The sequence below is a fragment of the Eulemur rufifrons genome, chromosome 30 (genome assembly GCF_041146395.1).
Source record: "Eulemur rufifrons isolate Redbay chromosome 30, OSU_ERuf_1, whole genome shotgun sequence".
Classification (NCBI taxonomy): domain Eukaryota; kingdom Metazoa; phylum Chordata; class Mammalia; order Primates; family Lemuridae; genus Eulemur; species Eulemur rufifrons.
In genome coordinates, this window is record NC_091012.1 from 140658867 (window position 1) to 140672343 (window position 13477).

A 13477-nucleotide genomic window follows, 5' to 3' on the forward strand; every position below is an offset into this window, starting at 1 on the left:
GGCCCCATAAAAAAGACTTCATTTGAGTCCTTAGTTTCCTGTTCATATATTTTCATGTATCCATATATATACATTTGTGAGTATTTTGATGCATCTTTGTGGTTTTAATGCTTACCTCATTCTTCTTTTTCAAATAATGTTTAGCAAATGGTTTCTGGATTGATAAAGGCATAAACAAGATGATTTGCCAAATTATAGAATATTAGTACCATAGGATCACCTTGGGAGAATTCATGTCAAAAAAGGGAATTATTTTATATTGGAAAATGATTCAATGCATTATTTAAAATGTTTTTATGTTCCACATGTGCTTCATGTAGAGAATTTTACAGGGGATGAGATGTGAAAAGTCCAAGTGTTTATGCATCATAGTTATGTTGAAGAAATGTAGGGTTCCTATGCACTTCTTCTCAAACTTTGATAATGAAACTTGCGTGTAGTCACAGCTATACATTGGCCACGTAGTTCCCAGTGTAGAGACTAGGATCATGTACACTTTTGCTTCTCTTGCATTGCCTTTCATTTTTACTCCTCTTATCTGGGTTGAATTTTTGAGGGGTGTTGCTCCAGTTCTTTGGCTCCTGGTGCTACACTTTGGGCTTACTCTGCTGGGTTTGGTTTCTGGTTTTTAGACCAAGAGCCGAAAGTGGAAGGTTGGAGGGAAAATGCTTGCTAGACTGCAGACTGCGCCATATCTTTGGGGTCTGACTGCAACTCCTTTGACACAGGCAGTTCTTTTCCTTGAGTGGTTTACCTCTGACCGTTCCCAAATGCCTGTCCTCAGGGGCACATCCCTCTCCCCCACGATGGCTGGGGACCCTAAAGCCAGGAGACCAGCTTAGTAGGAAAACGTGCTGCTCAGACACTTTCTCACCTGACAATTTGACTTTACCAGGAATGAGGCCAGAACCTTCAGCACACATTCATATCAGAAAAAAGAGAGATACTACCTTCATTAAAATCCTGAATTTCACCCCATAACTCTGAGGACGTGAACACTTCATATGTCACCTTTGGTGCTTTAGCACAGAGATACCTTCTTGTGAGGAACTGTATTTTCCAGTCTCCACCACATTGATAATGTTCACACTTTACCCTTGAAAAAATGTGTGGGTTATGGAGAAACGGCCGTGAGGTGTCCTTCAGCAGGAATCACACCCCTTTCTATGCAAAGACGGATAGTAGGAAGGGGCCAGACAGGTACAAGCAAGTAGTAATTATAAGAGTTAAAACCCAGCTCCTCTGAGCTGCTTCTTTAACTCTTCAACTGAGGATGAGTTTGTGTCCTTGGAACCAGATTCTTAGTCAACTGACAGCCATGGACTCTCAGGGGGTCCAAGGAAGCCCCAACCTCTGTGACAATTTTGTGAGTAGGTGGGAATGGATTTTCCTTTGAGAGGACTGTCTCCTCAAAGAAGTCTGTGATCCAGAAAAGATGAAATAACCCCTACCTTGGTTTTTAAATGTCAGGACTGCTCACTGGGAACTCAGTAAGAATTTTTTCTTAGTATATACGAGAATGAACCGTATGGGGTTGCCATTTTCTTAGACCCCAAACTCTCAAATGTTGTCATTTTCATAGGGCTTTGACTGTTTGTTTCATGCATTCACATTATCGTCTCTCCTAAATTGTCAGTTCCCCAAAGACAAGGGGTAGAGCTGCTTCATGGACTCACCCAACTTTAAGTGAAAAAGATGGCAGGAAACAAAGCATTTTCACATAGGTGATGGGGTCCGCGAGAGTCAGACAGATCTTCTTTGAAAACTTACCTGTGTGACCTGGGTGTATTAATACATCTCTCTGGAAAATCTAGAAAGGAGACCTCAGAGGATTGCAGTAAGGAATTAGGAAGTCTTCGGTAGTTATGAAAATTTCCTTTCCCTTGCGGAATGAAGTCACCCCAAAGAAGGGTGCTGATGGCCTCGTTGCTACTTTAAGCACAGGAACAACTGTTCACATTCATTGAGTGTTTACTATGTGCCAGATAGGATTATGTGCTTTAGGACTTTTTTTTTTTTTCTTACGTAAAGTGAGTGTTATTGAGTTCCTACTGTGTGCCCACACTAGGGCCAGAGCTGTCAAGAGCACTGACTGTTCCCTGATGTCACGGTGCTCATGTTCCCATGTGGGGAGATAAATAGGAAAAGATGGGCTCAGGAACATAAAGTGAGGCTTGTGGGTGGGTTTAGGCAACTTTTAGGATAATTCAAGCAGAACAGGGCTCGGTAGTAGCTAGAGAAGCACTAGATTAAATGAGGGATTTAGGACAGGTGTCTCTGCTAGATGGCATTTGAGTTAACAACATAGGCAAGTCGTAGCTCATTTAATCTTCACAGTAGGGCCATGAAATGAGACTATTTTTATTAATTTCATTGTCATGGAGATGTGGACACCGAGATTAGGATGATTGAATGACTCAGCCAGGTTAGGAGTGGCTGATAGTCTTTAATGCAAGATTAATGGGCTACAGTGCACACACTCTTAACATCGTACCACCTCCCATGATAAAAGAGCAGAGTGCACCTCAATTCCCTCTGCCATGCCATCTTTACCAGTTAATTACCTTGCTAAGCCACGCTCCAACCCCATTACTAAGGGAGCAACAGGAGTACACTCATGAGTGGTTTTAACATAATTTAAAAGATCTCAATACTGTACTTTGTTAATAATTAGAATATGGTGACTTTCATGTCAGTAGCTGGGATAACCAGACAACATGCTGGACAATGAGGTAGATAATTGCTGTGAGCATATTATTAGGGTTGCCATTAGTAGTCATGGAAACCACCCTGTCCCTTCATCCCTCACTACAACCAACTGAGCAGGGATGGGCATGTTCAGTAGTGAGCTGTCCATCAGTATAAGAGAGGTCAGAAGTAAGAGGAGAAGGGTAGCTGTCTAGAAGAGCCCCCTAGAGCAATAACAACACAGATGCATGGGAGTAAGTCAAAGGAGCCCTACAGAGGCCCCTTCATTCATTCATTCATTCATCCATCCATCCATTCATTAAATATTGATGAACCACTGTTGTAGACTCTGAGGGGACGTACAATACGAACAGGATATACCCATGTCCTGTGGCCACCTTAGTTGTGGGAGCAGAAGATAAAGCAGTGATCAAATCCATGAAGGATAGAATTGCTAATTGTGGTAATAGCTTTGAGGAAAATAAAAACAGTGATGACAACTGGTGTGGGTGATGGGGATACTTGATAACAAGTGACCAGGGCATGTTTCGGTGAGGATGAGGAATTTAAGGTGATATGTGAAGAGGGGAAAAAAAAACTACACACAGAGCAAGACACACACATCCCAGATACAAATTCTGACCTGAACATCAGCCTTTTTACCATGTGAAAGAGGCCGTCAAGTTGGCTAAATTTTAATAAACTTGATGGTTTTGTTTCAGGGTAGTGCGTCAGGGGACCCAACTTTCTTTGTGGATAGTGGAATTACAAAGGGTTCCCAGCTGGAAATCCCATTGGCACTTTCCAAATCTAGGGATGGAGTCAAAGGCACAATCTCTTGTCATTTTCCAAGCAAAGAAAAATAGACTGAATCTGGCAACAGGGAATGCTTGTGTTTTCATAAGCCAAACTTCTATATTAATTTTCCTTTGTTGATTAATTTGCTGGGAAGTTGGATAATAACCTAAATGTTTATGGAATATGAGGAAGGCAGATGAGAAGAAAAAATAAAAAGCAATTCCTACTTAATGGTAGGAAAAAAAGGCTGATCAGATGACACATTAAGGAATAGTAAGATAATTTTGCTGTACAAAACAATGCCATTTTGGAATGCAATAATATTGATGCTAAAGTGAATTATGAAAAAAAGATGAGGCAAAATATATTTCAACCACATGGTATAAATTCCTCTCTATACATCAGCTACCAACATTTGAACATAAACGTTTCCAAATACACACCTGTGCAAATGTCAGGAATAGCACATGGTATATATCACTTTTTATATTTAAAACGAGTGTGGGAGTGAAAGAAAAAAGCTTACAAAAAGTTGTTAAATTTAGGATTATAATGAAAGAACATATTTGAAATATGAAAATGCTATGAAGGACTTTGGTCGTCTATGGTGTGAGCACAGGTGATGCTAAAAATATCTTTCAACTTTTATCAACATCCATTTGAAACGAACACACTGAACACCATGACAAGTTACTGCATAAAGAACACTAGACGAATGAACTCTATTTCTTCTCATTTGCCTGTGTGTATGTAGTAATGAAGACACAATATATTAGTGTCATTAGTCAGTGTTTTATTTTAGTGGTGACATAATGAGCTTGGATGAACATGCCCAGTGTCTTCTTCTGAAATGATCTTCCAATCTCATGGTAGATTGTGTTAGGTGATAAAGTTTCACCTGGGACCCATCTGGTCTCAGGGCATTTATTCCATTGTCCATAAGCCAAGCCGTTGCTCTTGCTTAGCTGGTAAGGAATGAGTGGAATTAGATCATTCCGGTATGCAAAATATGTCCTTTCATGAAATTCATAAGACAATGGATCAGAACAGCCAGAAAAATCGCCACATTCCTACAAAGGCTCTCTATTCCTAAATGACCTCACATGGAGCTTTTTTAGTCTATTGTGTGGTCGTGTGTGAATCTGTAGCTGTTGCAGTTGCTGCTGATTTTGATGGGACTGACATAAGACCGGTTCACAAGCCTATTGATTAAGCTGTTTTTGTTGCTCTGTATTTGCACTGTGAGGGATGTCTGATGACTTGCATTAATTCCTGCTGCAGTGCTTAATAAAGTGTAACCAATGCCTCTCCCAGACGCTCCAATACTGCAGTCTCCAGTGCAGATATCATGGAACCATAATGGAATTAGAGTTCTACAGAGATTTAGCAGGTGGGGCTGGCCAGTCTTAGAGGCTCATTTTAATGATAGTGGGAGAGGGTGAGAAAGAAGAGACCAAGTGTTGGAAGAGTCTGTATTTGTGGCTTGAGTGACCAGTTCTTCTCCTCATCTGCTTTTTGCTGCCTCAGTTCAAATTCATAGTGTCTTCATTCTGTGTGATCCTCCTGTGTCTTAGTCCACTGGAATTGCTATCAAGGAATACCCTTATAGAAAAGGTAACCTATAAAGAAACAAAGCTTATTTAGCTCAGGGTTCTACAGGCTGTCCAAGAAGCATGGTGCCAGCGTCTGCTTCTGGTGAGGGCTTCAGGCTGCCTTGACTCATGGCAACAGTGAAGTGGAGCTGGCAGGTGCAGAGATCACATGGTGAGAGAAGAAGTGAGATATAGATAGTGTGTGTGTGAGAGAGAGAGAGATAGAGAGGGAGGAGGGAGGTGCCAGGCTCTTTTTGACAACCAGCTCTCTCCAGAACTGATTGAGAACTCATTCCTTACCATTAGGACAACACCAAGCCATCCGTGAGAGATCCACCCCCATGACCTAAACACCTCTCACCATGGCCCAGCTCCCACACTGGGGATCAAATTTCAGCATGAGATATGGAGGGGTCAAACATCCCAACTATAGCACCTTGTCTCCCTATATGGACCTTCTATCCTCAATGACTCGCCTAGGGTTCTCTTCAGAAAATGCAAATATAGCCACACTTGTTTTTTGCTTGAAATGCTTCAGTGGTTCCCTATTCTTTGTATTAATAGCATCGAGCTGAGTCTCCATCACTGGTGAGCCAGGTGATGAAGACAAAGTCAGCGTCCTGAAGGACCTTGTATCTTTTCCTTCACCATCCAGAACATATTACCTTCTCTGCGGAGCTCTCTGTTTCTATTCCAGTCAGGTCTAGCTGTGTTAACTCAAGTGCAACTCTCTTGTGATCTTTCTAAGGTTCTTATTTGCTCCGCATTAGTTGTTTTCTGTGACCATCATGCTTATAAGAGTACAGGCTGCTGTGAGCAAGTTCAGTGAGTGGAATGCAGCCAGCTCTCCAGAAATGACTGTTTAGTTAGCAGAGCTCTCTTTACTGTGGTCACACCTGTTCCTTTACTATCCCCTTGTCCCTGGGCATCTTTCTTCTATATTGTTGCTCTTGGTTCTCCCTGAATCAGTATGAATAGTCTGAGCTTTGTGCAGACCCGGGTTTCACTCTGGACTCCTAATGCTCAAAGGCCACTACCTTCCACTACCTTCCCCTCTCTGACTCGCACTTTTCTCACCTACATAATTTTGGTAGCTTTTCCTACTGTCTGCCATTGCTATGATGGTGGCGTGGACTCAGACATGCAAAGCACATGTGGGTAAAATGTTAACGAGACCTTCGACCTGCTGGGTGATAATCGGACCTTTGCTTGACTATCTAGCTCTGTTCCCCCAGTGATGGGATGAAGAGCATGCCACCAATGTTCTCAGCCACACGGCTTACCATACAAATGGTCCTCTGTGGGCAGCTGGAGTTAGGACCAGGAAGAACCACAAATAAACTAAGTAGAAGCCGAGGGGGAAACACACCACCTCCGCCTTTCCCAAGGTCAAGTTTTGGATTAACTTTTGCAAGGGCTCTATTCCCTGTGGCAACTCTGGAAGCTCTGCTTATGGGGTATTTACAGGGAATATTGGCTCCAGTGAAGGCTGGAGCTTCAGTGCCAAGGAGTACCTAAGTCTCGTGGATATGGACCTTGTAGGAATCTTGTCCCTTTGCATCTCATCTGTCCTCTGTGGAGGGAATAGTTCCCAGACGCTGACAATCTGGGAATCTTGTCCCCTATTATTTTGGATTGGTTGGCACCATCATGACCTTGGGCATGTTTATTTGAACCTGAGAAGACCCCCATCAGGTATTAAGGAGCAAACACCACACTCTCTGTCACAGAATACTGGCATAACGATGACTTTCCTCTCCGTGCCGCATCTCTGCTTGGGAAAGGCTTTCCTTCCTTCTTTAGTAGTAACTTCTTACACCTGCTCAACCTTGGCTCTTGCATTATTCTTTCCTGACATTGCCTCACCGCTTGCTTTTTTCCCCTAATTTTATTTTTTTTTAATTGTGGTAAAATAGATATAAAATTTACCATTTTCCATGTACAGTGCAGGAGCATTGAGTACATTCACATCGTTGTGCAAACATGCTTTTTTTTTTTTTTTTCCTCCTCTATGTCTTCATTTTACACTTTCCTAGTTTATGATGCCGTATCTTATATATGATCTAATAACTGTCCCTGGGCATCTCAGCCTTGTGTATTTTAGTCTTCTGCTGTGTTATATACTCCTTGAGGGTAGAGAGTGTGCTCTGTTAATCTTTCTCCCTCATAGCATGAAATATAGTGCCTGCACAGTAAATTCTCTTTCATTAGCCTCCCTGTTATTTTGTTTGTACTCTGTGACACTAATTTGGCAAGGATGGCATTGGCCCCCCGGGCAACATTTCGCCATCCGGAACACTGCTAGACCCCACCGTAAATCTTAAATCTAATCCTAATTTTCAATATATGAATTCAGGGCTTGTGTTGTCATTCTATAGGATTCATTAATTCCTGCCATCCACAGATATTTATTGAGTTCCAAATCTGTACGAAGCATTGCCACATGTGCCACCGGGGGGAAATGTACAAAGTCAATTCTTAGGGTAAGGGAAAGAAAATGTGGATATCATTAACTTTTGGGAGAAGGCAGCGGCCTGGGGTGGGGGGTAGCACTATCAGAATGCACAGGGTGGGGGGGTCCTGTTTAGGTCGAAGTATTAAAAGAGGAATTGTGGAGGCAGAGCAGTTTCAACTGGTTCTGGATGGAATTGTGGAAGCAGAGCCATTGGATGCTGAAGAAATATTATTACATAAGCAAGATGTCAGAATAGGAGTGAGGCATTATTTGGGAGGAACACGGGGTCTTTACGCCCTGAGACAGAATATGTTTCATGATGGAGTGGAAAGGGAACCTGGGACAATAGATGGGAATGATCCAAAGTTCAACGCACTTGGGAGTAAAGATCATGGACATAATTTGGGACATCAGTGTGGTTGGCCCTAGATGGGTCTGTTAACCTTGAGTAACGTGGGCAAAGATGGAGGTAAAGGAATCAGAGACCCCGGCAAAGGGACTTCAGGCAGATGTTCAGTGAGGGACCAGGCAGCATTAATGAGGGATACGGCAGCAAGGAAGCAGAGAGTGGACAGGCAGAAGAAGGTAATCCCAAAGCAGACCCAACCTGATGCAGCAGCGAGGGAGTGTGGAGGTTTATAGCAGATGCTAGGGGGATGCTAACTCACATACTCGAGTCAAGAGCGGGTCTGGCATTCACAGACAACCCCAAGTAAATTATAAAGTTAACAACAATAGCTAGAAAAACTGAGCAGTTTTCCACAACTTCCTGTGAGTTAGTTGTAGAGCTATTTGTCAAAATTCAGAAACTCATACCCTGCTGAGCCTTGGTGGCTCATTCCTGTAATCCTAGCACTTCAGGAGGCAGAGATGGGAGGATTGCTTGAGGTCAGGAGTTCAGGACCAGCCTGAGCAAGAGCAACAGAGAGACCCCCGTCTCTACAAAAAATAGAAAACTTAGGCGGGTGTGGTGGGGCACACCTGTAGTCCTAGGAGGCTGAGGCAGGAGGATCGCTTCAGTCCAGGAGTTTGAGGTTGCTGTGAGCTATGATGACACTACTACACTCCAATCTGGGTGACAGAGCAAGACTGTGTTCTGTTGAAAGAAAAAGGAAGGAAGGAGGGAAGGAAGGAAGGAAGGCAGGAAAGAGAGAGAGAAAGAGAAAGAAAGCAGAAAGGGAGAAAAGGGGAGAGAGAGAGAGAAGGAAGGAAGGAAGGAAGGAAAGAAAGAGAGAGAGAGAGAAAGAAATTCCTACCCAGTAGGCCAGGATCTGTGGCATAAATAGTTCAGTTTATTTCACAGGGGGAAGAAACAAAGAAAGAAAGAAAGACAGACAGACAAATTGAAGATAAATACCTTTGCATCTAGATATTCAGACAGTAAAATCTTCCCCAAACACCAGAAAAGTCTGTCTTTGGCTTTCTGTTGCAGTCCATGAAAATGATGGAAGGTATGTGCTCTCCTTGGACTACTGCCTATCTTAGCTCATGATAAAAAAAGAAAGAACACAGGTTTGCAATCGATGGTTTTATAGAGTTCTTTGAGGTGTCATCAGCTCTCCATGGTGCTGAATTCATAGTGGCGGGATCGCACTGACAAGCCAAGTCCTTGGAGGGCCGCAAAGGCTCCCATGCATTGCTTTTATGCTTTTAAACAGCCAGGCTATCACTTACAAAGCACTCTCCAAGCATCTTCATTAACGTTGTTGTTGGGCAAGGGTCCCTGGCGACCCTGTTAAAATTCAAATCTTGCTCATGACAAAGCGAGGGCAGGGTTTCAATTGACAGTTGGGGATCTCTCCAGCCACAGTAAAAACAAAATGGAATAAGCAATGCCCCCTGGCACAGAACGAGGTGCGCAGACAGCTCGATGTCTCCAGGACCACGACGAGATCGATCTGATGAGGGTTTCTGAAGCCAAAGGAAACTGCAAGGAGATGTAACTTGGAGGCCTCTCAGCTCATTCCTTTCTCGTGGTCAGAGCACTTCTCATATTGGACAATCCTTCAGATCTTGTTCTAGATGCACATTGCAGTGTACGTTTTTCAGCAGTTTTAATGCCAATGCTGTGTTAACCTGGAAACATTGCAAGATTGGGGAAAATGTCTTATTTTAGAACTTAGTATGATTTCAGGCATATAGGGAAAAAAAAAAAAAAACCTTAATGAATATTGCTTGGTTGGATGGTGACTGTGATTTTTGTTGCAATAGATTTATGCTTCATGCATTCATACATCATTATTTTCCATCAGTGGCTAACTGCATTCAGTATTTGTTTGTGAAGCTTAGGATGGATGATGTGGGTGAGATTGGCGTTAGGTGTTGCTGTTTTGAATAGCAGAGCTGGAATTCTGTTCAGTTACATTATAGAGGCACACCTACGAGGCATTTCTCCTATCAGGCCTCAAGAAATCTTCCCTCCATTTTGTATTTCAGTATGAATACAGATATTCTAAATTTGTACAATGAAAAGTATAGATTTCCCAAAAGGTAAGTTTAGACTTCTTCCCAAAAGGTACACCCACAAATAACATCAGTGGAACCCATGCCATCATTTCTGAAATCATTAAAGCACTTTATAGTTTCTGTTTCTGAGTGAGCTATTAGATCATTATAAATCTTCAGGTGACTTTCTAAAGTTGTGGGTTCATTGTTTAAATTTTCAGTTTTACTTTCTGTTGCATTAGTCACTGAGGCTTGAAATCTAGGAGAAAAAAAAATACTCATCCTCATTCCTGGTCTCGTACCTTCCTTTGTGACAGCAATTGACTGTGCAATCACTTTGGCTGTAATTAGTCTTTTTATAAAACTATTTTTGGTAATGAGTCTTCATTTTTATTTTTTGCTCAGTGTTTTGTTTTTATACGTTGTGTCTCTTCGATGCTTAGCACCAGGACTATGTGTTTAATTCTTTGATGCCTTCCTTAGCACTTCATAAGGTATCTTTTGTTACTGGATGGTAGGTAAAGGTGAGCAATTTGGTTTTCTTCTTTTGCAATGTAGTGTTCAAGTTCATCGTTGCTTTCAGATGAAGGATGTGATGAAGTAGAACAGTGACTGGATCTTAGCTCAGTGAAATTTAGGCGTTAGAGTGGAATTTCCCATTCAGAGCAAAAGAGACCCTAGGACTGGACACTATTGGGTCTGCCAACTCCAAACCCTTTCCCAACCTCCTCTCCTCTTGCTTCCCTGGGGTGCGGGGAGCATCAGAAATCAGCGGAGTCCAGGGGACACCCGTGAACACTTAGGGGCACTATTCCTGAGAAAGCTCTCCATCCTTCTAGAAAAGGGACCAAAACATCTTGTGCTCTCCCTGGCTTCTCCCTACCTGACTCTGGGTGCAGTTGCTTGTGTTTGCACCTGTGTTGGTCATGTCAGGTCAGGTGCTGGCAAGCCCCGGGGCAAATGGAAGCTCCACTGCCAAACATGGCGGCAATGTTTGGACAGGAGCAATGACTCTGGCCCCTGTAGACCTTGGGGAGCAGCTCAGCTAAAAACAGCTCTCTCTGGCCTTCTCCTCAGGTAAAAGTAAGTGTCTTTATTATTTAAAGTTCCCAGTCTGGGCTTTCCAATACATGCTGCCAAACACTTGCTCAGTAAGATTTTGGGCTTTAATTGGAGATGACATTAGATGTGCTCACATAAAGCCATACGGTAAACACAAAGGTGTCTGGATCTCAAAACCTGGGTTGTAGCGATGAGGGTGGAATGCTGCAATGCTAGCATCATCTGGGGATTTGACAATGGACAATTCTTTTGTTGTAGTTTTCAGTCGACATAAACAGAGCTGAGAGACAGTATCTACTCTCCTTAGGAATTGTGGGGTAATAGAACCCAGTGAAAGGGAAGAGGAAGGCCATCGTCACAGTGTCCGTTGACTGTGAGTGATGCTGGCATGAGCAGGCATGCCATTAGCATCCAGCTGTTTGAATTTGGGGCACACAGGATAAAAGTGAGAAACTTGGGTAAGGGGTATCAACAATGATATGGAATGCAGATGTCCCCCAATCCCATAGATCATGCCCGTGGGAACAGAGACAGCAGGGAGTCACTGGTTCCTGGGCCGTTCCTTGGAGGCACACCATGATCTGGTGCATTGCGGGATTGCAAAGGATCAGAACATGGAATGTGACCATGGAATTCACCCCAGTGAGCTCAACCCAAATGCAATATTGCAGTGGAGGAATGTATGAAGATAAAACCTTTATAAGTGTGTGTGTGTGTGTGTGTGTGTGTGTTTGTGAGAGAGAGAGAGAGAGACAGAGAAAGAGAGAGAAAGAGATACCTTAGCATCAGGGTGCCACAAGGAACACACAGCCCCTTCCAGGCAGCGCACACAGAAGACGGTGTGACTCACCGGAAAGCCGGTTTATGTGTGAACAGCTAGGATGGCAGTGGCAGAAATTGGTTAGTGATGGTTATAGAATTACACACCTTCTGCAATTCTGCTTAATTAAAATGGTATGCCTTCCTATATTTAGCATTTGTTTTCTTGATTAGCATAGAAACAGTGAAAGGTAATGTTAAAATGGTAGCGTATGAAAAAAGAATCCAAGAGTCAGAAGACAGTCTGCCAAGATGAACTCCGAGGCAATGACATGTAGACTTTGAGATTAAAATTAAAGTGTATGGCAAGAACATGGGCAGGGAGCATGGAATAATGGGGAGAATTGCACATGGTAAATCCTCGTAGAAAGAACACCAAGGGCCTAATCAGTTAGAGGATGTTCATAAGCAGCCGTCATCACTGAAGAAGAAGAAAACACGGCATATGTTTTGCCTCTCAAGGCTGGGCAGGCCCCAACATCAATGGCCAACCTCACACACAATGTAACACCCTCTTAAAACAAAAACATTTACCAGTACCTCTTACCATATGTCAGGACACTAAATCTCAAACCTGGTATAGATAGTGTCTTTTTAAAAAAAAAACAGTATTATCATTCATCATCAACCTTAAGATCGTTACAGTTATAGTTAAACCATCCACGTGATTCCCTCCATGAATTATAATTGAATGTTAAACATATTTGACATGTTTTTCTCTGGGCTTTGTAGTTGACATTTTAAAATAAGCAATTTAAACGCTTTAAAAACAGTATTTAAAAAAATAATGTAATATGTTAAGAAATGCAAAAGGAAAATTTAGGCACCAAATAATTGAGTTCATATTTCCTGACCCCTATTACATATTTTGGGTGGGATGTTCTTTGAAACGTGCTGATTCAATGTGTTTGTTCCAACAAAGCAAGATGTCCAAAGATTGTATGTCAGATTTGGCTGGAAAGAGCCACCCCCTGCCAGCTGTGTGGCAGGCATTGCATTCCTGTGACACTGGAAACCCACGGGGATTGTCAACTATTGAGTTATTGCACCTCAACTTCTTCCACCTTTCACCAAAAACACTTGGATGATAAAATACGATAAAAGTGGTCATGGTATGTGGTTCTGTTACATATTTTTGCTTCTTTTCCATGTTTCCTAACATTCTATAGTGGACAAGCACTAGTTTTATTTTTTAATTTTTATATTTTTTTTATTTAAGCAGATGTTCTGTTTTCTAAATTTCAGAATATTACAGGGGTACAAATGTTTAGGTTACATAAATTGCTTTTGTCCCTCCCGAGTCAGAGCTACAAGTGTGTCCATCCCCCAGACAGTGCACACCGCACCCAGTAGGTGTGAATGTAGCCATCCCCTCCTCCCCCCTCACCTGCCCGACACCCGTGAATGTTATTGCGATATGCAAGCACTAGTTTTAAATCTGAAGCAATGATATCTTCTCTGTCACTTCTGATCTCCTTGTGTGTTAGTAGTTTTTACTTTGCCACCGTCTTTTGATTTTCTCTGTTTTTCCGCCTGCTCCCACCGGACATGCCACTTCTGTTGGTGACATCATTGCCCCCACTTCCATAGCTGTCCCCCACAAATGCATGTGCACACA

General features: G+C 42.5%; 1 protein-coding gene across 5 annotated transcripts in view; it reads left to right on the forward strand.

Annotated features, from left to right (window-relative positions):
• The window catches only part of NLGN4X (neuroligin 4 X-linked), a 235099-nt gene that overhangs the window by 60894 nt on the left and 160728 nt on the right, over positions 1-13477 (forward strand). Inside the window, exon 3 of one of the 5 annotated variants that reach the window (XM_069463346.1) lies at positions 6063-6078. The exons of the other annotated variants lie outside the window; for them this stretch is intronic. Within the exon in view, the coding sequence (XP_069319447.1) occupies positions 6063-6078 (16 nt within the window). The remainder of the gene's footprint in view (positions 1-6062; positions 6079-13477) is intronic. 5 annotated transcript variants of the gene reach the window in all.